This window comes from Hylobates moloch, unplaced genomic scaffold, assembly GCF_009828535.3.
Source record: "Hylobates moloch isolate HMO894 unplaced genomic scaffold, HMol_V3 SCAFFOLD_5, whole genome shotgun sequence".
In the NCBI taxonomy this organism is placed as follows: Eukaryota; Metazoa; Chordata; class Mammalia; order Primates; family Hylobatidae; genus Hylobates; species Hylobates moloch.
In genome coordinates, this window is record NW_026652280.1 from 131768705 (window position 1) to 131794646 (window position 25942).

Genomic DNA, 25942 nt, shown 5'->3' on the forward strand with positions numbered 1-25942 from the left:
GTTACTCCTTGGCGGCGGCGGGGCAGAGGTCAGATCAACAGGTGTGGGAGGCTGCGAGGTGAGGGAAGAAGCAGGTGTCGGTGGAGGCCCCCGTTCCTCCGGCCCAGAGGCTCCAAGGCTGCTATTGGTGTTCCAGCAGCGGGCGGAGGGGTCCTGCCCGGCATCTGGGCGCGCTGGGCCTGGAGCCCGGGAGGAGGCAGCCGGAGGCGGCGGGTCAGCGGCGGGCCAGCCCCGGTGGGCTTCCGCTCCCCTCCGCCCGCCCGGCCCGACCCGCCGCGGAGGATGCCTAGAGGTTGACGTGAACGGCCTGTGGCTGGGAAGCCCCCAGGCGCCCTGCCTAGCCCGGGGGCGGGGCCACCTAGCCGCCGGCCCCGGTGGCGTGAGGGCTGGGGCGGGGGCAGGGGACCGCGCCGGGAGGGAGCGGGAGGGAAAGCGGCCCCCGCGGCCCTTCAATTGGCCGCACCGCCCCTCGGCGCAGAGGCGGGAGGAGGCGGCCCTCCATTGGTCGGGCCCGGCGGCCAATCCCAGAAGGCCCAGGCGGAGGCGGGGGCGGCCTGTGGGGAACCGAGGTGCGGGCGGCGAGCGAGGCAGCCAGGCGCTTCGGAGCGGACCTCGAGGCTCTGTAAGTTGGACCCAGTCGCCCAGGCACCGCCCGCGCCCCGCGGCCGCGACCGTCTCCTGCGCCTCCCAGAGGAGGGAGTTCGAGCATCCTCCGCGGCGGCCACTCCTCGGGGCCAGGAGCGGGGAAGTGAAGTGCGAGAAACCCCCGACCCCAGCTCAGCCTCTTCCCGCCTCCCGAACCACCATGACCCATTTCAACAAGGGCCCTTCCTACGGGCTCTCGGCCGAGGTCAAGAACAAGGTACACCTGGCTCGGGCGGGCGCGGGGGCCCCGGGGCACCCTTGGGCTGGCCTGGCGCTGGGCCGTGCTTCGTTCGCCCCTCGCGCTGTGGCTCACCGTTTTCCTGGAGAGGGGACGTCGAGGCGGCGCCAGCGTCTCTGCGTGTCCCTGTCGCGTCCCGTCCCCGGGCTTGCGGGGCCGGCTCCCGGGCACCCGCCTGGCTTTGTTCCCGCGCCGTGGGACAGGACTGGTGGCTGGCGGTGGGTTGCAGGGCGCCTAGAGTCCCGCGGCGCCGGCCTTTCCGGCTGCGGGGGTCTCGGGGGCTGTTTGGTGACTGCAGGACGCGCCCTCCGGGAAGGGGGCGCTCCTGCGTGGCCACTCGCCCTTAGGCGGAGCCCGTCCGCGCGGCCAGGGACCCGGCGAGCCGCTGCCGCAGCCCCCGCCATCTGCCCGCGTCCCGGGTGCTGGCGGAGCCCGCGCCTCCCCACGAGGAGAGAGACCGCCTAAGTGTCCCGCCGACCCCAGGGGCCCCGAGGATCGGAAGCCGGTCCGGGACCCATCACAGTCTCCGAGCTCGGTGCCTGGGAGGCATTTGGAGGCAGATTGCTGCTGCTGCTTCTGCTGCTGCCGCCGCTGCTTCTGCTGTTGCTTTTGCGGGGAATGGAGACAAAGCCCCAGCGCGCCACTGTGCGAGTGATATCTGCTTAGGCTTGAGGCTTTTTATGAAACACTGAGAAGTTTGGAGTACATTAGACTTTCACGACATAAAGGAGTATTTTTGTGGGTTGCTTTTGTTTGGGGCTTGTTTGCTGAGGCGGCCTATAGTTTGGAGCGATTGGGATTTGGTGACGCTCAGCTTTGCCACTGAGCCCAAGAATGCGTTAGGTTTATCTTTAGGACTTTTGGCCTGGGAAAGAGATGAGAGGCGTCCCCCTCCCCAAATCCTCTCCTTCCTTCCTCCCTCCCTGCATTCCAAGCCCATGACATCAGGGGTTTCTGGGGGGAGAGACCAGCCAATCGGCGCGGAACTGCGCACAGAACGCTCATTGTCTCCTTTCTGCTGTTCTGGCCAAAGCGCCACAAAGGAGGGCTGCTGTGGTTTAATTCCCATTAACCTCCCGGGAGCCCAGGCATGTCGGGATTGCCACCGCACCGTCCGACCGCTGGTGGAAGGCACTGGCATTGTCAGAGCTGGAACATCCCGGGGCTGCGGGGGTAGGCGGTGTGAAGCGAATTATGTAAAGAGGTAATGAAGCGTACCGTTGTCAAACCCCAAGGGAGAGTTGTGGCTCTTGTCTCCCGCTGTTAGTCTGCCCATCATACTGTCTTTGAAGCAAGGAGTTGATTTTAGCCTGTGTATCTAAAGTTGAAATGTTTAGGTCCTTTACCTTTTCAAACGTGTTGCCCGTATTAGAGAACAGTTTGCTAACGATTTTTTTAGAGAGCAGACAGGTGAGTGGTTTGAGTATGATTGAGTGCAAACCTCACCATCTGAAAAGTTTGTAACAAGTTACTGTTTCCTTCCTTCCAGGATTTACAAACCGAACTTTAGGAAACTTTTCAGAGGAATGGGCATGTCCAAAATGTTGGACGTGATGTGATACTTTGGCCTGGTTGTGCACGTTTATTGTAATTCCCCCCAGTGATTCTTGGCTGGCAGCAGTTGAGTCTCTACTACCTTTTGCATTGTAAATGAGGTACTGATAACGTTGGCAGCCCTTCAAGTGACTTACTTTTCTTGGATGTTAATAATATCCATGCTAATTTCTTTTTTGCTGACTAATGTAGCAGCTTTTGCCCTTTTCCTGCTTAATACTGAGCAGATCCAAGGAAATGCATACACAAGCTAGATCACTGTAATTATTGTAAATGTTTAAATACAGTAAAACCTCAGTTTTTAGAACCTTTGGAAAGTTAGTTATGAAGGCTGTGGATTTATCCCTTTAAGCACCAAACCCATTTTTTAATAACCCATTTCATTTTTGTAGTCCTTTCAGACAGTATTCTTTCATAGGAAGTCTTTTGATCTTAACAAGCAGAGCAGTCCTGTAAGGTGAGGAGGATTGCTGGGATTATCCAACATCATTTACAGATCAGTACACTGAAGCTCAGAAAGATTTTCTCAAGGTCACAGAAGTTGGACTATTCTAAGAATTTTAACTCTAAAAGCGATGCCTTAGTTTAGTGAAGTACTTAGGGATGTTCTGCACAAGACTCTGCTGTCTGTCGCCTTCCCCCCATTTTTTTTTTTTTTTTTTTTGAGACGGAGTCTTGCTCTGTCGCCCAGGCTGGAGTGCAGTGGCGCGATCTCAGCTCACTGCAACCTTCGCCTCCCAGGTTCAAGCGATTCTCCTGCCTCAGCGCCCCCAGTAGCTGGGATTACAGGCGCCTGCCACCACGCCCGGCTAATGTTTGTATTATTTAGTAGAGACAGGGTTTTGTCATGTTGGCCAGACTGGTCTCCAACTCCTGACCTCAGGTGATTCCCCCTGCCTTGGCCTTCCAAAATGCTGGGATTACAGGCGTGAGCCATGGCGCCCAGCCCTTCCCCCCCATTTTTGCTACCCACCTGTCACTTCTTGACATTGTGATTATTTGTCATACTGTTTCTGATCTGTTCTGGGCCTGGGAATCAAATAGCCATGTTTGCTAGGCCTTTGTGTGAGATGCTGCATTTTGACTGAGGCCTCAGGACTCCCGGGTGAAAGGTGGGTATGTGCAAAAGTGACATTGCGTGGTTTGACACCTTTTGATTCCTTCCTGCTTTTTCTTTATTGCATAATTGATACATTGCTTGAATGCTAGATTCCCCCCATCTACCCCCAAATCTCATTTAACAAAGAAGTATAGAAACATCCTGGGGAGACAGTGTGGAGTGGACCTGGGAGTCTAGCATATGTGAGTTCTTGTCCCCGTTCTGCCACTTCCTGCCTTCTGTGATGCTGGGCAAGCTACTTGACGTCTCTCTCCTAGTTTCTGTTCTGTAGAATGGGGGAAAACAATAGTTGCCACCCCCAAACATCATGTTGTGGAGATGTGTCTGGGTCTGGCTTATACTCAACTCAGTGACTGTATTGTAGCTATTAGCTCTCAGTAACAGAAAATTAGTTTTTAGTATTATATTTCTAAGATTTGTATGTCCCTGCCTCTTTAAGTATTTGGTTTGTACTAATACCTTTTGGTCTTGTTATATAATATTCTAGCTGTAAAAGCAGTTCATCAGTGAATTGAAGAAGTCTCTGATTTTAAATATTTTAATCAGTAAAATTTCAGGGAAAAATCTTTAAGACATTTGATTGGTAAGATGATAATACATGGCAGAACACACAAGCTTACTTTTTTTAATAGGCAAGAAGATGTGTGAAAACAGCCTAAAAAAAAAAAAGCCTAAGAATTCCAGTCTTTCAGCCTGGAATACGAACAAAGTTTCTTTAATAACAAAGAAAAAAATGACACCAAATGATCAATAACTTGCAGTTTACAAAAACCATCAGAGAGTAAAAGGGCCAGGGAAAATGCAGACACTGGTAGGGATGGTTCGGTGGAGGATGGAAACACTCATAAAATAATGGGCCCTACGGGTATTCTACAGGTTGAACCAGGCCCTTGATTGCATCTTGGGAACCAAAATGAAAAGTGAAAACTCTGTGCCTCATAAACCATGAAAAAATATAACAGGTACTCAAGGGAAGCACAGTATTTCCTGGCAAAATGTTGGAGTCAGGGTAGTTTCCCGTAAAGTTGGATGGGAAAAGAGGACGCAGTGAAGCATGTCTTCATCAGGCTTGGAGCAAATGCTACAGGAACCTTTCTTACAGGTCTCAGGGAAAGTGGAAAAAATAAATTGACGAATGGGGAGCTGAAATAATCTTACCTCGGTATGTTTTTTTGGGAGGAGGCTAACTGGAATATTAAGAAGCATGGAATTGGAATGCACATTCTTCCAGTCTTCTGCCCCCTTGGAATGTCTGATTTGAGCAAAGCAGCTTCCCACGGGGATCTTCTTGGTTACAAAATGGTCTTTCTCAACACCTAAAAACCATCTTGAAAGGCTTATTACCAAAATCTTTGGTTGTTGAAGTTAAACAATCATATAGTAATAATTAGATAGGACCAGTGTCCGCGAAGTCCTCCCAGCCTGTTTGCCGGGTGCGCTTTAGATGCACAGCTGCTCTGAGGGTACTTCTGATCAGAGTAACGCAGGGTGACCCAGCTATAAATTATAGCCGAAGGTGGTTTGCCTTGTGTTGCTGGTAGAGCACCAGAATCTTGGTAAAAATGTGTTGGTGGGCTTAGCTTTTTTCTTTTTAAACTTGGAAGTTAAGAAATTGGTTTTTAATTAAAATCTTTTTTTGTTTGCTTATTATCTGTCTCTTCCCACCAGAGATAAAGCCCTCTTATTCATGGGTGTGTCTCAAGATCAATACTTTACAATATAGTTTAGCACATAGCGTATGCTCAATAAATATTTGAATATTTGTTGATTTAATGAATTTATTCATCGGGAGTAGATTTTGCTATCTCTAGACATAAGTTAGAAATTAACTCTGTAGTCTAAATAAGATTAATTCTATAGTGCAAGTGTAATGATTTTGAAGGATGTGGCTAAAAAGAAAATATTCTAAAAAATATTTTATTTTTTGATCTCTCTATGTTGCCCAGGTTTGTCTTGAACTTCTGGCCTCAAGTGATCCTAATGCCTTGGCCCGTTAAAGCACTGGGATTACAGGTGTGCGCCACCATTCCTAGCCTTGTTTTTCTTTTTTTTTTTTTTTTTTTGAGACGGAGTCTCGCTCTGTCACCCAGGCTGGAGTGCAGTGGCGCAATCTCGGCTCACTGCAAGCTCCGCCTCCCGGGTTCACGCCATTCTCCTGCCTCAGCCTCTCCGAGTAGCTGGGACTACAGGCGCCCGCCACCACGCCCGGCTAATTTTTTGTATTTTTAGTAGAGACGGGGTTTCACCGTGGTCTCGATCTGTATTTTTAGTAGAGACGGGGTTTCACCGTGGTCTCGATCTCCTGACCTCGTGATCCGCCCGCCTCAGCCTCCCAAAGTGCTGGGATTACAAGCGTGAGCCACCGCGCCCGGCTTCCTAGCCTTGTTTTTCTTAAGTAGTTAAATAGTTAATATTATATTGAAAATTTTCATCTTTGCTGCTGATTTTGGGATTCTTTCTTAAGATAGATATTTTGACTGGGCTCTTTCTTAGACTTCCAGGTTAGGAATGGTAGAGGTGTCCTCTGCAAGGATTTGTCCAGTGCCTGCATTTTCCTGAATACTGCCGGAGAAGGGGCCATTCAGCCAGGGACTTTGCTCCTGGTAGGAACCAGCCATTGCTGTTGGTCTGTGTTAGTTTTTGTTTTCCTGTCTTGACCAAAACAGATAAATAAGATACACTTTGCTGAAGTGACAAGAGGTACCATGCTTCTTCCTCTTTAAAATTCTCAACATTATTTACTCTGGAGTTTTAACGAGGATTATTGTCAAGCTCACTGATTTTTTACAGTCTGACATTTGTGGAAATTGTTCTGTCTCTAGCCACTCTTTTCGATTTCAGAAACAATCTTGACAATGATGACATTGCTAATACTACCATCAACAGAGGTGTAGGCTTTTTTTTTTCCCCTATGCTTGTTTCCCTTCCAGGTTGGGACATGAGGGTTAGTGTTTCCTGCCTCCTTTCCCTCTTTAACAGTGTATCCTTAAAGCCATAATGAATCTGATCTGCGGCATAAAAAATGTAAGCACAATTGGATAATTTTGGTTTTTCACCCATCATTACCATTGTATTCAGGAGAGTGAGGAAATGCATTTTCTTCTCTCTTTTTTTTATTTTTTTGAGATGAAGTCTCCCTCTGTTTCCCAGGCTGGAGTGAGGTCTTGCGATCTCGGCTCACTGCAACCTCCACCTCCCAGGTTCAAGCAATTCTCCTGGCTTAGCCTCCCGAGTAGCTGGAATTACAGGCACCTGCCACCACATCTGACTAATTTTTTGTATTCTTAGTAGAGTTGGGATTTCACCATGTTGGCCAGGCTGGTCTCAAACTCCTGACCTCAAGTGATACACCTGCCTTGGCCTCCCAAAGAGCTGGGATTACAGGTGTGAGCAACTGTGCCCAGCCCTGCATTTTCTTTCTCAGTGAAACTAGGTGGTGGTTGGAGAAAGCTTGTCCTTAGAATTTGTTGGCAAGTTCCATTTAAATCTAGGTATTACCCTCCTGTAGCATATACCATGTGCACTGGCTCTCCTTAACTCTGAACTTATTTTATAGCCCAAATGGGCTCTTAACTGTTATTCATGTGTACTTGTACCCTCAGATTTTTGTTAAGGATTCTTGGAACTCGTAGGTAGATCCAGGTTGTTTGTGGGGACGAAGTTTATACAATTTGGGGGTCCTCATTATGAAAAATATATAAATATCTTTTAAGTTTTACAAAAACCTATGGCCATGTGAACCCTTTTGAACTTGAAGACTTCCCCATACCTGTCATACAAGGTTCTTGTCAGAGGGAAAGTAGAGCTTAGTGGTTAAGAACATGGACTGTGGGAACTGGGTTGGATTCCTGGTTCTGCATCTTACTGTGAACTTTGGCAAGTGACTTAACCTGCCTGTCTTGTATGTAAAATGGGGATATCATAACATTCATCTTTATAGGGTTGTTGGGAGAAATCAGATAGATAATCCGTGTAAAGTGTTTAGAATAATGTCTGCAATCAAAAGCCCACATTATATAAATTTTAGCCATGGTTTCATTTTGCTGACTGGTTCTCTGCTAATTAGTTTCAGTCTTGTGTTCTGAGCTACTTTTCTCTTCTGGATGTTGATATTATCTCTAGAACTTTAATATTCATTCACGAATCTGTTTGTATCTGCCTGAGATTTCTGGTGGATAGGGGACCATGACACCAAGCAGTACTACTGTGTTTCATTTCTGTGTCAGGAATGTGATCTGCCCCAGAGTCCTTATCCAGGACTCCACCACCAGGCAGCCTGTGAGGCATTTCCACGGTGAAAGCACCAGGTCTGTAGATCTGCACCATTCTGTCCTCATTGCCCTTGGGGCTGAGGACTTCTCTGTAGAGCTAGAGGTCTTGCTTACTGGGCATGGTTGTATTCTGCTTTTTCTAACAGGTTGATTCCTTTTAAATAAGATGTATCTTTCCTTTCTTGGTTTCAGATAGGGCTTGTATTTCTCCACAGCTGGCTGGTTAACATATTTTCCTTCAAGTGTTTGAATTTGGCTTGCTTGAATCTGGAGGCTTTGAGTTTATGTGTTCTTACGAAGGCTCTACCTAGACCTGTGTGAAGCAAGTCCTTGAGTGGAGAAGACTAAATCCTAGTTTTCCCCCACAAGGTAGGGAGGGACCAGGAAACTTCAGGGTGTGGACGTGACTGTTGGGTGCTATGTCTGCAGTGGGAAGGCCAGGGAATTGGAGGCATGAATGCAGAGAAAAGAGGAGGCCTTTTGTGCTCGGAAGGACTCTTCTGGGTCAGTTGTAACCTAAGCATCTATGGTTATTTCCCCTCTCCTGGATAATTTTCCAGGGAACTCGAGCTGTGGAGTGGCCACACTGGGCGGGCTATGGCTTCATTGCTTCTTCCCGCCTCCACTCCCAAATGTTTGGACACTGATCTTTCTCCATTATCTGCAGCTTCTCACCCTTAATGTTACCCAGGCTGTACGAATGGATAGTGTGTGCTTCATTAGTGCACATTTCCCGGTCTCCTTTTGTTTCTTGTGGGAGGAAATAGGAGAGAAAACAATCAATACCATGTGTAGCAAGTCTCCGTCCTGCTGTTGGTTAATTCAAACATGTGATTCCACTTTGAATGCAAAAATAGCAACAGCAATCATATTATGCTTCTAATTGAGTGTAGAAATTACACATACATTAGGCATCATCTTGTGAGCTTGCTGTGGTCCTTGGCCCTTAGCAGCTGAGCTGGAACCCTAGGGCTGCTCTTTTGAGTCCACCTATGGCTAGATGCCTTCCCCTGAATGGTCCCATTCTCTGCTCTGAATACTGGCATGCATTTGTTTCTGGATTTTCCTTATCTTTCTTCAAAGAATTGGATGTTGTATTTTTAAAAAACCCCATCCCCACCTCTCCCCACTTATACACACACAGACGCATTCTTTGCCAGCCAGGTTTTCATTTCAAGGTTTCTTCCTCTCTGAGCTTTCCCCTGCTTCTTTTTCTTCTTTAGTGACACCCTTTCCTGCAGTTGGTCTTACAGCACCTTCAAAAACATGTATGTGGCAGGAGGTTAGTCTTCATATGGGCCAGTGGGAGAGTTAAAGTGTTTTTAGTCTGAAACAGCTCTGCCAAATATCTTATGAACTTTTTTTTTTTTTTTTTTGAGACAGTCTTGCTCTGTCACCTGGGCTGGAGTACAGTGGTGCGATCTTGGCTCACTGCAACCTCTACCTCCTGGGTTCAAGCAATTCTCATGCCTCAGCCTCTTGAGAAGCTGGGATTACAGTCGCGCACCACCATGCCCGGCTAATTTTTGTGTTTTTATTAGAGATGGGGTTTTACCATGTTGGCCAGGCTGGTCTTGAACTCCTGACCTTAAGTGATCCACGCATCTCAGCTTCCCAAAGTGTTGGGATTACAGGTGTGAGCCACCGCGCCCGGCCTTATTATGAACTTTTGAACTGTGCTGGCAACGTGCTTTGGAACTAAGGATTCCTATGGGCTTGTTTAAATCAATTCCTCCCACCCCCTGCCGACTTTTTTTTTTTTGAGACAGTCTCACTTTGTCGCCCAGGCTGGAGTACCGTGGTGTGATCTCGGCTCATTGTAACCTCTCCCTCTCGGGTTCGAGTGATTCTCCTGCCTCAGCCTCCTGAATAGCTGGGACCACAGGCCTGTGCCACTATGCCTGGCTAATTTTTTGTATTTTTAGTACAGATGGGGTTTCACTGTGTTGGCCAGGCTGGTCTCGAACTTCTGACCTCAGGTGATCTGTCTGCCTCGGCCTCCCAAAGTGCTGGGATTACAGGCATGAGCCACTGTGCCCAGCCCAATTAGTCCTTTCTACAACTGGGCAATATATTCATGTGCATTAGTCTGATACGATGATACTGGTGGTGGGTACATTTGGATATATTGTCATGTCTCCATGAGTTAAAAGGACTTTATGTTAAGCCAGAGTCTAAGCATCTTCAGGCAGATAGCATAGTTGCCTGTGCTAAGACTGTGTATAGTACAGAGAGTTCCTGTCTCTCAGCTTGGTTGTGGAGTAGGGATGGGGGAGCATCCAATGATGGAAAAGACTTAGACTTGGAGCCAGATCTGGGTCCGAATCCCTGCTGAGCCCACAACCTTTGGACAAGTCATCTCTGCATGAAGACAGTACATCTACCTCAGGGTGCCATCTTCCTTGCTTATGAGAACCACTTCTCTTTATGCAAACAGTTCCAAAGTAGAAAAATAAGTGAAAGTATCCTGTATCCCTTACTCCTACCGTAAGTGCTTGTACTGCTTTGAATATTGTTCAGCCATTTTGAAAACCGAATTATAGTCTGTTGTATGGATTTCCACCGATTATTCACTGCTTCCCTACTGGTAGATATTTCCTTTAAAAGTGCTTGTGTAGAAAAGTGTGTAAGTTTTGACCTAACATTTAAATGTATTTAGGTATTGCCAAATTGCTCTCCAAAAAAATTAGTTCCTACCAATGGTAAGAAAGAGGAGGAGGATCTTTTGATGTTAAAAAAAGAAAAAAGTAACTTGCTTTAGTTTCTTTATTACCAAGTCATGAGTCACTGACATCTTTAATGCCTACTCCATCCCTCATCCCCAGCAGACTCAGGTGGGAGTTGGCAGTGGGATGGGATGAGGACATCTCTTTCACAAATTATTTGATAATAGTTTTTTAAACAGGAAGCTTGGCCAGGCACGGTGGCTCATGCCTGTAATCCTTACACTTTTGGGAGGCTGAGGTGGGCGGATCACCTGAGGTCAGGAGTTCGAGACCAGCCTGACCAACATGGAGAAAACCCATCTCTACTAAAAATACAAAATTAGCCAGGCATGGTGGCGCATGCCTGTAATCCCAGCTCAGGAGACTGAGGCAGGAGAATCGCTTGAACCTGGGAGGCAGAGGCTGTGGTGAGCCAAGATCGTGCCATTGCAATCCAGCCTGTGCAACAAGAGCGAAATTCCGTCTCAAAAACAAAAAACCCAGGAAGCTTTAGGTAGCTTTAAAATGATATCTTAACAAAATGGCTATCAAATCATGTCAAGTAAGTGGTTTTTAATAATATATTGAATTCAAAGGAAGAAATCTTTCCAGTATCTTGATTGGAATGGCCAGCAAAGCATAGATGGAAGGATAAGTGTTGACATTTATTGAGTTCTTACAACTTCTGTGAATTAACTCATTGATTCTTCCCAGTAACCTTCTGATGTAAGTGCTGTTAATGATCTCTGGTTGGCAGGGAAGAAAACTGAAGCAGAGGAAACTTGTTGCATGGTGGAAATGGGCTTCTAATTCAAGCATTCAGTTTCCAGAGCCCTTGCTCCTAACCATTTTAATCTGAGGCCAGAGCTCAGGGAGAATTGACATCTTTCAAGACGAGAGGGTACTGAGTCCAGAGAGGGCAGACCAGAGCAAGAAATCCCAGGATAAAGTCCTTTAACAAGAAGCTGGAGGAGGAGAGATTAGAGGGCCCTCCTGGAAAATACTAGGTGCTACAGAGAGTCCCAGAGGATGACTGGAGACAGGCCACTGGATTTGGCTACTGAGAAGTCACTGATGACCTTTTTTGTTTGAGACAGGATCTTCCTCTGTTCCCCACTCCCTGCAACCCCCCCGCCCCATTTCCCCCCAGGCTGGAGTGCAGTGGCATGATCTTGGCTCACTGCAGCCTTGACCTCCTGGGCTCAAGCAATCCTCCTGCCTCAGCCTCCCGAGTAGCTGGGACTACAGGCGTGCACCACCATGCCTGGCTAATTTTTTGTATTTTTTGTAGAGACAGGGTTTTACCGTGTTGCCCAGGCTGCACTGGTGACCTTTTGAGAGATCGTCGGTAGAGCAAATTTCCAGGGGTTAGGAGAGAGTACTAAGTGAGGAAATGGGCAGGTTTGGCATGAAATAAATGACAAACAGGACAGTGTATGAGACTGGCAGCAGGTTCAATTAAAAATTTGCCGTTTCGGGGAAGACAGGGTAGCCTGTGCCCATAGATGGACCAAGTAAAGGCAACAGCCCAAAACAGATGGTGGGTGGGGGCAAAGCAGAAGGACAGGAGGGTCAGCGGGAAGAGAAAGGGCCCAGCTGGGAAGGGGAAGGGAAGAGGACCATGAAAATGCAGCACTGATATGGAGAAGTCCTCTTTTCATCTGAAATAGAGGTGTCACTTTGCTCCTGACCTTATTATGCTGGAGCCACTGACGTCCGATGGGGAAGAGAGCAGGAATAGGAAGAGATGGCCCAGGCTAAGCCCTCCCTGTGAGCGCACTGCTGATTGGGTTGCCCCTTTGGAGCTTGGGCACTGGTTCACTCTCCTCTTTCCATTGGCCCTTGATCTGGAAGGGATAGGAAGTTGGGTTTATTTTGTTAGAGCCTGGTTGTCTGTAGCAAGCCTTTACTGTATTATCTCCAAGTGACCTTTGTGTTGGGGCATAGCACTCTGATGGAAGATGTAATGCTTTCAGGGTAACCTATTTTCTCTCTCATTCATGCTCTCAGATTGCATTACAATTATGTAAAATATGGAGTTCACCTTTACTGTCGATGTGGAGGGTCCCCTGTGACTTCATCATAAGATCCTTGCAGACTTCAGGACTGGAAAGGGGAAACCATGTTCAGGCTGACTTTCTTTTAGAGGAACTCTGAATCTTGTAGTTGATTATGTCCCTCTTTGTCTTGGTGTTTAAGAAGCTTGGACTTCAGTTTGCATCCAGCCTATCATTGGGTGGCATTTGTGTAGGATTTGGTGGCATGCAGGTGTTTGAGCCTTGCCTCTGACTTCATCTTTTTTTCACACATCCTCATTAAAAGCAAAATGAACCTAATGGCTTTTTACTTAGGGTCTCAAAAAGTACAAAATACCTTTGTATGCTATTTCATAAGGCACAGTATGAATATTTTTAAAAGGAGGAAATGGGACCAGCCTGGGCAACATAGGGAGACCCCATCTCTACAAAACATTTTTAAAAAGGTAGCTGTGGTGGCACATGCCTGTAGTCCTAGCTACTTGGGAGGCTGAGGCAGGAGGATCGCTTGGGTCTGGGAGGTTGAGGCTTCAGTGAGCTATGATCATGCCACTGCACTGCAGCCTGGGTGACAGAGCAAGACTGTCTCAAAAAAAGAAAAAAAAAAAGAGAGAAAATGGGAAATTCTATCCTACTTTTTATTGGAAATGTCATATTTTCTCATTTTCATTGGGGAAAAAATGGTGCTCTTTTGTACAGTTAACATATCTGTAAGATTCCATCAGCATCTATCCCATGTTTAAAATTAGGTTTCCTCTCTGTTCATAGCTGGTTGTGTAAAGCCACCTTTCTCAAATGGACAGACTCCATCGTAATAAGCAAAAAAGCATTTGCAATCTGAGATCTAGACCTGGATCTAGACTCCAAGAGGAATTCCAGATTTACTAAGGCTAAACCAAAGGGCTGAGATCCCATTTCTCCTTGGCCCGCTTTCATGCCTTGTCCCAGTAATAACCCTCAGTAAAGGAGCCGCGTGGTGTTTTGAGTCAGTTTTGGGGTTGGCAGATGGGAGCATGGGGATGCATGTGGTCAGTGATCTGTGAGATGAGGGTTCCCCAGGCTGGTTGAGACCAGTTCCTTCTCAGAACAATACAGCAAACTTTTGGGACAATGACGTTGAGGTGGATTTCATGCCTTCCTTGAGTCACAGTAGACTGTGAGGCTCGTCCTGTGGAGCGGGCTTGCTGAAGAGTTGATGAGGAGTGAGTGTACATTCTGAAACTACAGAAAAGTTGCAAACATCTCATGTGCCTTGTCGTTATGGAAAGATAAATGACAGCTCTTCAGTGTTACCCATGCTCCTGACTCAAGGGTTATTTTGGAGGCACCTAGAGGTCTTGCTGAAGAGGCAGTGCTTGACAATCTGGAGAGTGGCAAAGAGCTGATACCTACAAATGCGGGAATGAGTTTGTTAGACTCTTAAATATTCTAGTGGTGAGACAAAACAAAAACTTGAGGAACATCTCTATTTTCACCTCTTTTTACCTGTGGGGCTTCAGCTAAGATCCCCTTTCAGCAAAATCTCTACAGATCTCTAAAATTCAAGATCTGGCTGGCCTCCTTCCCAGTGAGAGAATGTTCTCCAACAAGCTTTCTTGGAGGTCATCTCTTCCTGCCTGTGCTTCATTGGCACTCAAAACATGGTATTTTTCCATGCCTGTTTTCTTCTAGTCCATCTCTCGGGAATTTCTACATATATTTCTCTGGTCTGTCCTCTGTGCGTCACTCAGAATAAATCAACTCCCTCTTCTATATGACTTCCATCTAAATATTTAGATGGGAGCTAACCTGCCTCTCCTAAACTTCCAGGTCATATATAGCCACTCCTGGCTAGCCAGTTTCTCATAATAGGCTATATATGGTTTTTCTAATCCTTTCATCACCTAGTTTACTCCTTCTAGAAACTGATGTCAGCTTATCAGTGTCCCCTTTCAGAATGCATCACTCAGAATTGATCATAGTATTGCCACAGATATGGTTTAACTTACCAGAGTACACTGGGATTGTTAACTAACTTCCTTTGATTACAAAGCTTTAGCTCCTTCTGTTTTAACTAACAGAATCACTTGGCCAGGTAGACAAGGTAACTGTGTAGAAGAAGAACTTTCTAATCCTTGCTTTGTCAAATTGACTTTTCCTGTCTATAAAGTATGGTGATGATCACTCTGGGAGGTTTTATGGCTCACATGAACTCCATGTGCACCCATTTCTTATAAATAATGCTTTCCTTGGTTACCTCATGGGGTTGTTTTGATTTAAACAAATAAGCAATACTATTTTATAAAGAATTATATAACTATGCAGACCAAGATAGTGTTGGCTTTTTAACTTACTCAACTCACTGAGTAAGATTACTAGTTCTAAAACTTTGGGGCAGGATTTTACATATATTTTGAATAAACTGTGTATTAATGTAAGAAAGATCCTTCTGATTCCCAGTTTCCTTAATAAGTATGCCAAGTAGTTTCCAAGTCCAAAACAGAAGAGAACACATCTAAATCCAAACATTGAGGTACACATCACCACGAGTTTCTTCTGCCATGACATAATCAGCACAGTGGGCGTGGTGTTCCTTCTGACTGTACCCTCCTTCTAGGGTTACTAAACTGGACTTCAGGAGTGCCCTAGACATAAGGAACTTTTATCAGAAAGTAATGCAATTATGTCCCTAGTGGGCCATCTAAAATTACCAGTTTGGCAGATCAAGGAGATGTGACTCCCATAAAAGGCAGTGACATTCAAATGCAGATGCCTTTCCGAAACAAGATAGATCTTTAAATCTGAGGCATTTCCCTAGGCTGGTAATCCTGTCAGTGGGTGAAAAATCATGGATTGAGTGCCCACTATGTATCAGGCATGGGCATGAGGGGTACTAAGATGAACAAGAGCCTGTCCTCCCCTCAAGGAGGGGACGTGGGCAGGTGCTCTTGGACATGCCTTGTGTGTCCATGCAGCCTTGGTGATGGCTGCCCTTCCCGCCTGAGTGCTTGCACACTCTCTCCAAGAGTCTACTCTAGGAGGGCACCTGCCAGGCTCTTCAGCCAGTATAATAGATCCTTGCCCTCTGGGTGGGGATGGAGTGGGGTTCTTGTTACTACCGTTTGCCAAGGCTTCTCTCACAGTGAGCTGCTGGATACGCACTTCTTTGTTACTTGTTATTTCTGAGTCTAGATTCTTCTGGGAATCCAGTGTCTATACTTGTTCCCTCCTTGTTTAGATTTGAACTTTCAAAAATCCACTTTAAACTATATGTGTTCTAAGCTTTGCAATCTAAAGGTCATTTTCTAGACAGAGAAGACAAAATTGACAGTCTGTTTGCTCTGCATCTTTCTACCGTTTGTTATACTCTTTGCTTTAGGCACTGGACCAGCTCCTCTTTAATTATATCTAATATATATATAATTTTTTTTTTTGAGATGGAGTTTCACTCTTGTTGCCCAAGCTGGCGTGCAATGGCATGATCTTGGCTCACTGCAACCTCCGCCTCCCAGGCTCAAGCGATTCTCCTGCCTCAGAAGCTGGGATTACAGGTGCTACAGATGTGTGCCACCACGCCCAGCTAATTTTTTGTAGTAGAAACGGGGTTTCACCATGTTAGCCAGGTTGATCTCGAACTCCTGACCTCAGGTGATCCATCTGCCTCGGCCTCCCAAAGTGTCGGGATTCAGGCGTGAGCCACTCTGCCTGGCTTATTTATATTTTTTTGACACAGGGTCTCCTTCTATTACTCACGCTGGGGTGTAGTAGCACGATCTCAGCTCGCTGCAGCCTTGACCTCCCAGGCTCAAGTGATCCTCCCACCTCAGCCTCCCAAGTTGCTGGAACCACAGGTGTGTGCCATCATGCCCAGCTAATTCTTGTGGTTTTTGTAGAGACAAGGTCTCACTATGTTGCCCAGGCTAGTCTCAAAGGACTCAAGAAGTGATCCTCCAGCGTTCGCCTCCCAAATTGCTGGTGTGAGCCACTGCACCCGTCCTAGTAATTTTTGAAGCTTTAATTTCTTGTCCGTCTCACAATATTTGTATATTGAGTCATAATGTTTTTGTATTTACCTGATTATAGACATTTGGAGGGAAAAAATTTGTGCTGGTTGGTGCCATATGCTGATACCTTGATCTGAAGATACAGTTGTACCTCTGGGAGGAGGACCTGGCTTTAAAATGCTCCTGGACTTTACTCCTGTTTACCTGAGGCGAGCATGATTTTCCACAGCTTTCAAATGTCGGTTCCTCCGCATCAAATCTTTAGCACGTTCATGCCATGGAATGAGTCTTAGATTCTGTGGTGACCTCAAGAAAAGCATGCATTCTATCTTGACATCACTGTCCCAAATGTAAAATGTTTTTCTCTAGAATTCCCACTCCTATCCCCCATAAGATACATGCCTGATTTTGTAAAATAGTTCCTTTATGCTTTTTGTCAGCAACAATCTGAAAAAGAATAAGAATTTGGGATGCAAACCCATTCTAAGCAGAGAGGAGACCTTTAGCAAAGACAGAGAGGCAGGAACCAGCCTCAGGAAGAGTGGTAAAGGGAGTGGACAGTGGTGAAGGCTGGCATCCCAGGTGAGCCTGTCTGCAGTGGGGTTTTCTTTGCTATTGCAAACAATGGATTGAACAAGTTGTAGTGGGGTTTGGTTAATAGAATGCTCTGTACCTCAAGCTGATAAAATTGCAGGGCGTGCATGCTGATGTGTGTCAGGTATTGCAGTGGGTTCCATTCCTATTGAACAGGCTTCATCCTCACAGTGGCCCTGGAAGGAAGGAGTCTACCCACAAGAAATGGGGTGACCTGGGTTCAGTTACTTGCCAAGGTCACACTGGAATTGGGAACACAGGGTTTTGAAGTTTGACTTGAAAGCGTGTGATCTTCAGTAAATGTTTATAGGATTCGTTGCAGAGAGACTTAGGGTGGATGAAAATGTTGAAGCCTGTTCACTGTCCTTGCGTGAGATACCAAGAATGGCAAGTGATAGTGAGAAGGAAAGAGAGGAGGAATCTTGATACTTGAGATGGAAATCTATTTGGTTCCTATTTTGGGACCGTGGTAGCCCCCATTGTTCTCTATTTTAAACACCCTATTTTACATATATTTTTGTGAACTCTTTAACACACCGTATTTAATATTTGTCTCTTTCTGCTAGAATGTAAGCTTTTAGGACAGGAACTTTGCCTTTTGAACTGTGCCTGGTATGAACTAGCCATTTAGATGAAGGACAGAAAGAAGGATTAATGGAGAAAGAAGATGAAAGAAGAATCTAAGGAACACAGGGAACACTTGAAAAACAAGCTAATGTTGAATACGAATTTACTTAGAGAGTTTGGAGTAATGCAGGATTATCCTGGTGGCTCAAAACGGGGAGCAACAACTGAAATTAGGGAGACTGTTGTAATCACTGGGGACAATAACCTGGAATTGTCTGCTTCCAGGTTTGAACAAGCTCTGTGATGATAATACATTGTGAGAAGGAATCCATGTGAAAAACAAGCAGTCTTCATTCTTCAGTAGATTCTGGAATGTCCTGGGTGTAAGGGGGGCATCAGACAGTTCTTGTACATGAATATCATCACTCTACCTCATGGCAGGTGTGCCCCCATCTTTTTTTCAAATTGCACTTGAGCTGAATGCTGTCAGTGTACACCAAGAAGTACCATTCAACAGCACAGGAATCGAGCTTTTGGGTCAGCTGTGGAGGTGCTTTTTGAAGCTAGGTCTCCCTTTACTCTTTCTCCCTTTCTGAGGGTTCTGAGGAGGAAGCTTCTCAAATCTCAGAGCCAGGGAGGGGCATGGCTGTTTCCCAGCAACTGGTAGGCTTGTATCTGCTCTAGTGTCTGCCTTCACTACGCCCTCAGGGTTGTGTTTCTGAAGGCGGTCTTAGTCCAGAGCTCTTGGATATATGATTAATAGTGATATGTGATATGTGCCTGTGGGCTGGAAGAATAATTGGCTGAAGGATAGGCCCTTCCCTCTGGGAATGGAGTGTGATTCGGGGGAAAGAGACTTGTACATTTTAGTGTATCTCAGTGTTTCTTAACCTTGTTTTCATGATCACTTTCTCCAAGAGTTGTTTTAGACATTGTTCCTAGTTACCTCCTATCCCCTGCCAGATTTAGTACAAAGGAATAAGATTTTGTTGGGTAAGGTTGAGCTTTGGAGGGTCCTAAGTTTTTGTATTGTCTCAGTTTTTTTCACCATCTACCACAAGAAACACTTTTCACTTCTTTGGGACACTACCACGCCTGTTGAGAATGCTTGCGCTACATACTTGTATATCACTTATTTATTTATTTTTGTTTTAAAGACAGAGTCTCACTTTGCCACCCAGGCTGTAGTGCAGTGACGTGATCATCAGTCACTGCATCCTGGAACTCCTGGCTTCAAGCAATCCTCCTGCCTTGGCCTCCCAAAGTGCTAGGATTACAGGCATGAGCCACCCACCTGGCCTATTTTTTTTTTTTTTTTTTTAATAGAGACAGGGGCTCTCTATATTGCCCTGGCTGGTCTTGAACTCCTGGACTCAGGGGGTCCTCCTGCCTCAGCCTCCCAAAGTTGCAGGATTACAGGTGTGAGCCACCATGCCTGGCCTGGCCTAAATTTTTTTTTTAAAAATTATTATTTTGGAATTGGCTGGGTGCAGTGGCTCACGCCTGTAATCCCAGCACTTTGGGAGGCTGAGGTGGGGGGGATCACCTGAAGTCAGGAATTCAAGACCAGCCTGACCAACATGGCAAAACCCCATCTCTACTAAAAATACAAAAATTAGCCGGGTGTGGTGGTGGGCACCTGTAATCTCAACTACTCAGGAGGTTGAGGCAGGAGAATCGCTTGAACCCGGGAGGCGGAGGTTGCAGTGAGCCAAGATCATGCCATGGCACTCCAGCCTGGGTGACAGAGCGAGACTCCGTCTCAAAAAAACAAACAAACAACAACAAAAAACCAATTATTATTTTAGAATTACAAAAGAAAGTGAGGGCTAAAGAAAGGTCATGAAACAAGAAAGGACGGACCTGCATTTGAACTGAAGGGTAACTCCACACTGGCATTCTTAGCTGTCCTGAGGAGAGAGCCGAGGGAAGCTCTAAGGGCTGAAGCTGCCACCACGACCACGACAGGATGAGCCCTGGACCCAGGCACAGGAAAATGAAGAGGAGCAGGTGAAGTTGTCGGAGGAGCGAGGGTGGAGCAGGCCAAGCGCTGAATGTAGGGAGGAAGATCAGCTGTATCCAATGCCCCGGGAGGCTTTTTCTTTTCTTTTTTTTTTTTTTTTTTGAGACGGAGTCTTGCTCTGTCGCCCAGGCTGGAGTGCAGTGGGGCAATCTCGGCTCACTGCAAGCTCCGCCTCCCGGGTTCACGCCATTCTCCTGCCTCAGCCTCTCCGAGTAGCTGGGACTACAGGCGCCCGCCACCACGCCCGGCTAATTTTTTGTATTTTTTAGTAGAGACGGGGTTTCACCGTGGTCTCGATCTCCTGACCTCGTGATCCGCCCGCCTCGGCCTCCCAAAGTGCTGGGATTACAAGCGTGAGCTACCGCGCCCAGCCGGGAGGCTTTTTCTTGGTCTTCATTTTCTTCACATGTTGATTGTATCTGGCAAGAGGGACGTTGGAGAGTTTTGGGGAGGAGCCTTCAGCAGGTGTGCCTAGACAGTACTCTCCTTGGTCTCTGGATCATTTGCACGTGCGCCTTGACGCAAAGAAGGCTGTCAGGCACTGTTTGGAGAATTTGTGCGTGTTTAAGAAAGGAAGCGTGGGCATATAAAGAGAGGGGCTGCTGTGGATTTGAAAGAGCCAGGCAGAAAGTCTGTGAAAGCAGCTTGGGAAGGCCAAGAAAATAAATCTTGAAGAAGAATAAAGAAAAGGATGTTTATCAACAACTTGGAAGAGTAATTGTTATTTTTATTTTTTATTTTTGAGACGGAGTCTTGCTCTGTTGCCCAGGCTGCAGTGCAGTGGCACAATCTCAGCTCACTGCAAGCCCCACCTCCCGGGTTCACACCATTCTCCTGCCTCAGCCTCCCGAGTAGCTGGGACTACAGGCTCCCGCCACCACACTCAGCTAATTTTTTGTATTTTTAGCAGAGATGGGGTTTCACTGTGTTAGCCAGGATGGTCTTGATCTCCTGACCTCATGATCCGCCCGCCTTGGCCTCCCAAAATGCTGGGATTACAGGCATGAGCCACCACGCCCTGCCAGGAAGAGTAATTTTTAAGTAAATTAGAGTGAAATTTCCATGAAGTATTAATGAGGTAAGTTTAAGCAATTATTTTAAACTAACTTTCTTTTGTTGAGAGAAAGAAAATGTCAGCGTTTTTCTGCCAGATGTTGAGAAATTAAAGCTTTTTAGATGAAAATAGTAAATCATTTTTATTGGCCAAAGATTGCTTTTTAAAATTGCTCTCAGTTCCTTGATTTTAAAAGATAATGCTGTTTAGCTGGCCTGACTGCATAAAGCTCACTTACTAGAAAAATATTCACAGTATTTGGATAGGAGAATCTTGTTGCTCCTTTACTTAAAGGAAACCCTTAGCCCAAACCAACAGTTATTTGATGTGGCTGCATTCCTAGTCTTAATTTTTAATTGATCATATGGGGCTTTGAGTTTTGCATGCATGTACTTACGAATTTCTTCTGTGCACGTTGTCATATGGTAAGTCTCAAGGACAGCATCACCTGTCCAGAGCTCCCCCCCACAACCACTCATTGGTAGAGCCAGGATTTGAACTGAGGTCCATCTGACTCCAGTGCATGATTTTTCTATCTCATCACTTCCTTGACAAGAACTGTCAACAGAGAAGATGAAAACTTCTTACTGAGATCTACTAGGATATTTCAAGTTAGGTCTGTAATCACTTTGTGGTTTGGGGCATGGCATCAAATCTGTTGGACACATTTTGAACAAAGGACACATAAATATGCTTTTAATGTTTTTCTGCTTAAATAATAATTGGTGTCATTTGGTATGAGAATTACCATCACCATCCTGTGAAATATCCCAAACTACTCTAACATAATTTTTCTCTACATTTGAAGAAACAAGAGAAAGTACTTCTTCAGTTGTTTATTATTTGACCAAATTGTGTAGACAGCTGAGAGTAGGAACGGACCCAGTGCAATCATCCAGTTCAGACTTCCTCTTGGATCGAGAGAAGTTAGAAGAACTAACCCAGGGCCCATAGCAAAGATAGATGGAGCCAGGCATGGTGCCAAGGCAGAACCCCTCTCACCCTAGCATATTGTTTTTCTTCAGATTGATCAAAATATATCTCCTAGTTGAGAACGTCCTCACTTTTGGGGAAAAAAAAATCACCTTACAATTAGAATTTGCTTTCCATAGTTAATGCTTGAGGAGTACTCTTTTCTCCTTTTCTTCTTTGCTATCCCCTTTCATACCACCATCTCCAGTTTCTATAGCGAGAATTTATTTTTCTAGGCACCCAGAACAAGACCCCAGTGTGAAAATATAGTCAAGACTTAAACATGTCTATCAGCTGGACGCAGTGGCTCACGCCTTTAATCTCAGCACTTTGGGAGGCTGAGGCAGGTGGATCACCTGAGGTCAGGAGTTCGAGACCAGCCTGGCCAACATGGTGAAACCCCGTCTCTGCTAAAAACATGAAAATTAGCCTGGCGTGGTGGTGTGCAACTGTAATCCCAGCTACTCGGGAGGCCGAGGCAGGAGAATTGCTTGAACTCGGGAGGTGGAGGTTGCAGTGAGCTGAGTTCATGCCACTGCACTCCAGCCTGGGCAACAGAGCAAGACTCCATCTCAAAAAAAAATTTTTTTTTTTAATGTGTCTGCCAATTTTTATTTTCTAAAAGTGCCATAAAAATGGGTTTATTTGATGTGTTGGAGGAGATATATTATCCAAGAATATTTATCTGAGGTATAATAGGAGTAATGGGGGCAGGGGGTGGTGGTTCATGCCTGTAATCTCAGCACTTTGGGAGGCTGATGTGGGAGGATTGCGTGAGACCAGGAGTTTGAGACTAGCCTGGGAAACAAATTGTATTTAAGATTGTCTTTTATAAACTAACCTCCAGGCCAGACTTGATCCATGAAACACTGCACAGTTAGTCGTCTTAAAATGAAAATATAAACTTATTGGATTTTCTTTTGTAATTCTGGTTAAGTAAATCTACAGTTTAAATGAATTATCCATTATTCTGTCAAAGCTGTAGAGCCATTTCTCCAACTTGGGTAAAGGGTGCAAAGGATCAAGAACTGCCATCTCTCCCTAATGCCACAGTAATTTAGTGAAATCATTTGCCCTCTCAGTCAAAGCAGAAGCTTCATGCCTTGGCGTAGTGGGGAGGGGAAAAGAGGCCCTGAAAACAGCCCAGGAGTGGTCTGATTTTGTGCCAGGGGATCTCTCAGGCTCAGGTGCACGGTGAGCCTTCAAGAGGGGGACCTGGAATGTAGACATTTCCACTTACTTGACCTGGGAAACAGGATGTTTTTCCTACCTTGAGAAGTTAAAAGGCTGTTGTGGCTTTTGATGGACACAAAAAGGAATTGTGATCAAGTGTACACTTTGAGTCTGTGTTTTTTAAGACTCAGCGTTGGTTTTCACTGTTGGGTGACTTACAGGTAAGCTGGCCAGGTTTGTAAATGTCTGTCTTCATCTGGTGACCAGGCTCTCTCTCTTGGAAAGGACCTGAATGCAGCCCGCAGTCCTATATGCTCTGGCACTAGGGACCTAAGACATCTCCCACAGTTGTGCTTGGTTCCTCCATGAGTGGTGTAGACTGGAACTTGTGGGACCTCTTTGTGACTAAAATGTCAAGATGCCATTTCATTTCTTGCAATAATTAAACCTCCCTATGTCTTATGGACACAGCAGACATTTCTACCTTCATTCCCAATGATGTAATTGATTCCCAAGCTCATGATCTCTGTCTCCTGGGCATTTCCTATGTATACTTGGCATTTTCACCTGTGCTGAATGAGAAGACAAATGATACTGGATCTTTCCTTCTTCCCAGCTGTGGGTTTTTTTTTTTTTTTTTTTTGGCTGTGGGGCGGGAGACAGGGTCTCACTCTGCTGCCCAGGCTGGAGTGTGGTGGCGCGATCATGGCTCACTGCAGCCTCGATCTTGTGGGCTGAAGTGATCTTCCTACCTCAGCCTTCCAAGTCACTGGAATGACAGGCATGCACCATCAAGCCCAGGTGAATTTTTTATTTTTAGTAGAGACAAGGTCTCTCAACATTGTGCAGGCTAGTCTCGAACTCCTGAGCTCAAGAGATCGACCCAGCCCAGTCTCAAAGTGCCGAGATTACAGGTGTGAGCCACTGTGCCTGCCTCAGCTGTGTTCTCCATAACCCTGATTGACCAGCCCCTTTAAGGGGACTCCAGGACAAGGGATAGCTTAAGAACTTGGGCATGTGATTTTTTTTCACAATATTTTGTTTAAAATTTTTTTTTAATTATTTTAAATTGAGGTCTGTGGTCTTATTAAAAAGGGATTTTTCAAAACTTATGTTTAGTAGTTTTACCATGTATAATAGCATAGCATTTGTGTTGGTAAGTTGGCCTTTATTTTTGAATTATGCAAGTAAAAAGTTAAACTTTCTTTTAGTTTTATCAGATGTTTGGGTGTCAGGTTCAATTCTAAGTACTAAGATTCTGAATGAACTAGATGCTTTTCCTTCCTGTAAGAAGTCTAATAGGATAGAGACTACATAAACAGAATTTAAATATTGTACAGTAATTAGTACGAGGAAAGTGTTTGTGTGTGTGTGTTTAGTATGTAGTGTGTATTTGGCTGAATAGAAGGCAAATACCAGAACTTCCCAGTCAACAAAACTGTTGGAATATTATGTATTGGCCAGGTGAGATACTCTGTAAAATAACTGCATGCGTCAGAATCCTTTCCCCATCTTTTTTTGGAATAGGGTGATTAATGACTTAAACCTTAAAGTTTGAGTGCCATATTGTAACATACCATTAAATCCGTGTCACTTCCTGTGGATCATGAAATCTGATGTCTCTTGATGGATGTTCTCTCCTTGTCAGTCCCAGCCTCTCCATGTGCTGTTCAAAATTTTGTATGACACTGTCTTCACCAAAAATTTGTTATTAGTTACTGAAGTTGTAACGGTTAAGTTTGCCAGTGAGCTCTATTGAGAGTCATTTACTGCACTTCACAGCTGTGGTCTTAAGGGATCGTGAAAGCAGAGCACGTTGTGAGTCGGCAGTTACTGGTGCTTTCGTGAAATTCTTCTAAAGTGAGTTAACTTATATTTCAGATTGCTTCCAAGTATGATCATCAGGCAGAAGAAGATCTTCGCAATTGGATAGAAGAGGTGACAGGCATGAGCATTGGCACCAACTTCCAGCTGGGCTTAAAGGATGGCATCATCCTTTGCGAGTGAGTTACAGCCCTCCACAGTCTGTTTCTGCTCTTCCAGTTCTTTCCACGGCCTTCTCTCTTACTCTCCTTCTCAGCCCACGGTGTCAGACCTTGATATTCTACAGATATATTTAATGCTTTCCCTTACTGATGCTAAAGGGAGCAACTTGATATTTCAATCCTAGTTTTCGTGTGACTAGTAAATAAGATGTCCCTCATATTTTTCTTTTCAGACTTATAAACAAGCTACAGCCAGGCTCAGTGAAGAAGGTCAACGAGTCCTCACTGAACTGGCCTCAGGTAACAGCCAAACCAACCACCTCTGGTTCTAGTTGGTTGCATTTTATGTAGTGAAAACTTGATTTCAGGTTTGGTTTTTTGGTTTTGTGTTTTCTTTTAACTTTTTGATTACAGTTTTTACATAGACATTATAGCAGAAATTTGTGCATATTTAATTTTTTGCCCTTTTGTAATGGTTCTGTAATTACTTATTGAACTAGTTCTGTAATTACTACGTTTAGCTTAGAATTTTTCCTATATTTAGTCTGTGTACATTCAGAAAGGACTTGACACAGCTTACACAGAGAAATGCAACCCAGACCTTAAGGATAAGGGAAAAAACAAGGCATTCCACATAACTAACAGTGGACTGCAGAACACTGTATCACACATAACCTTAGTTCATGAATGTGTATGAGTAAGGAAAATGGGATACTTACTGGTCTTGAACATGTGTTTTGAGATATGAGAGAATGAGTATTTAGTAACCACAAATTTATTCTGAAATTAAAATAACACATAATGAATTATTTATTAGTATGAGTAATTATATACCTTTTGACAAATAAAATTCCAGGCCTGGACAGCTCTGATACAGAATCCTTTTAAAATATATAAGGAAGATCTTGCCCATAAAAACTGAAAACACGTAACTGCTTAAAAATATTAAGACCATGATGTGACCCACAGTGAGAGACACAAACTCTTCTTGCTCTTTCCTGTACCAGAGAGAGCCATGCTTA

The 25942-nt window shown here is 45.2% G+C and overlaps 1 protein-coding gene across 3 annotated transcripts in view; it reads left to right on the top strand.

Annotated features, from left to right (window-relative positions):
* Positions 1 to 550: 550 nt before the first annotated feature.
* CNN3 (calponin 3) overlaps positions 551 to 25942 on the top strand; it is a 30854-nt gene continuing 5462 nt past the window's right edge. Inside the window, exons 1-3 of one of the 3 annotated variants that reach the window (XM_032155308.2) lie at positions 551 to 862; positions 24817 to 24938; positions 25154 to 25220. In XM_032155308.2, the coding sequence (XP_032011199.1) occupies positions 806 to 862; positions 24817 to 24938; positions 25154 to 25220 (246 nt within the window). In that variant the 5' untranslated portion in view covers positions 551 to 805. Of the gene's footprint in view, positions 863 to 1937; positions 2088 to 5551; positions 5571 to 24816; positions 24939 to 25153; positions 25221 to 25942 lie in introns of those variants that run through there. The other 2 variants (XM_032155309.2, XM_058439558.1) reach the window with 2 other exon arrangements.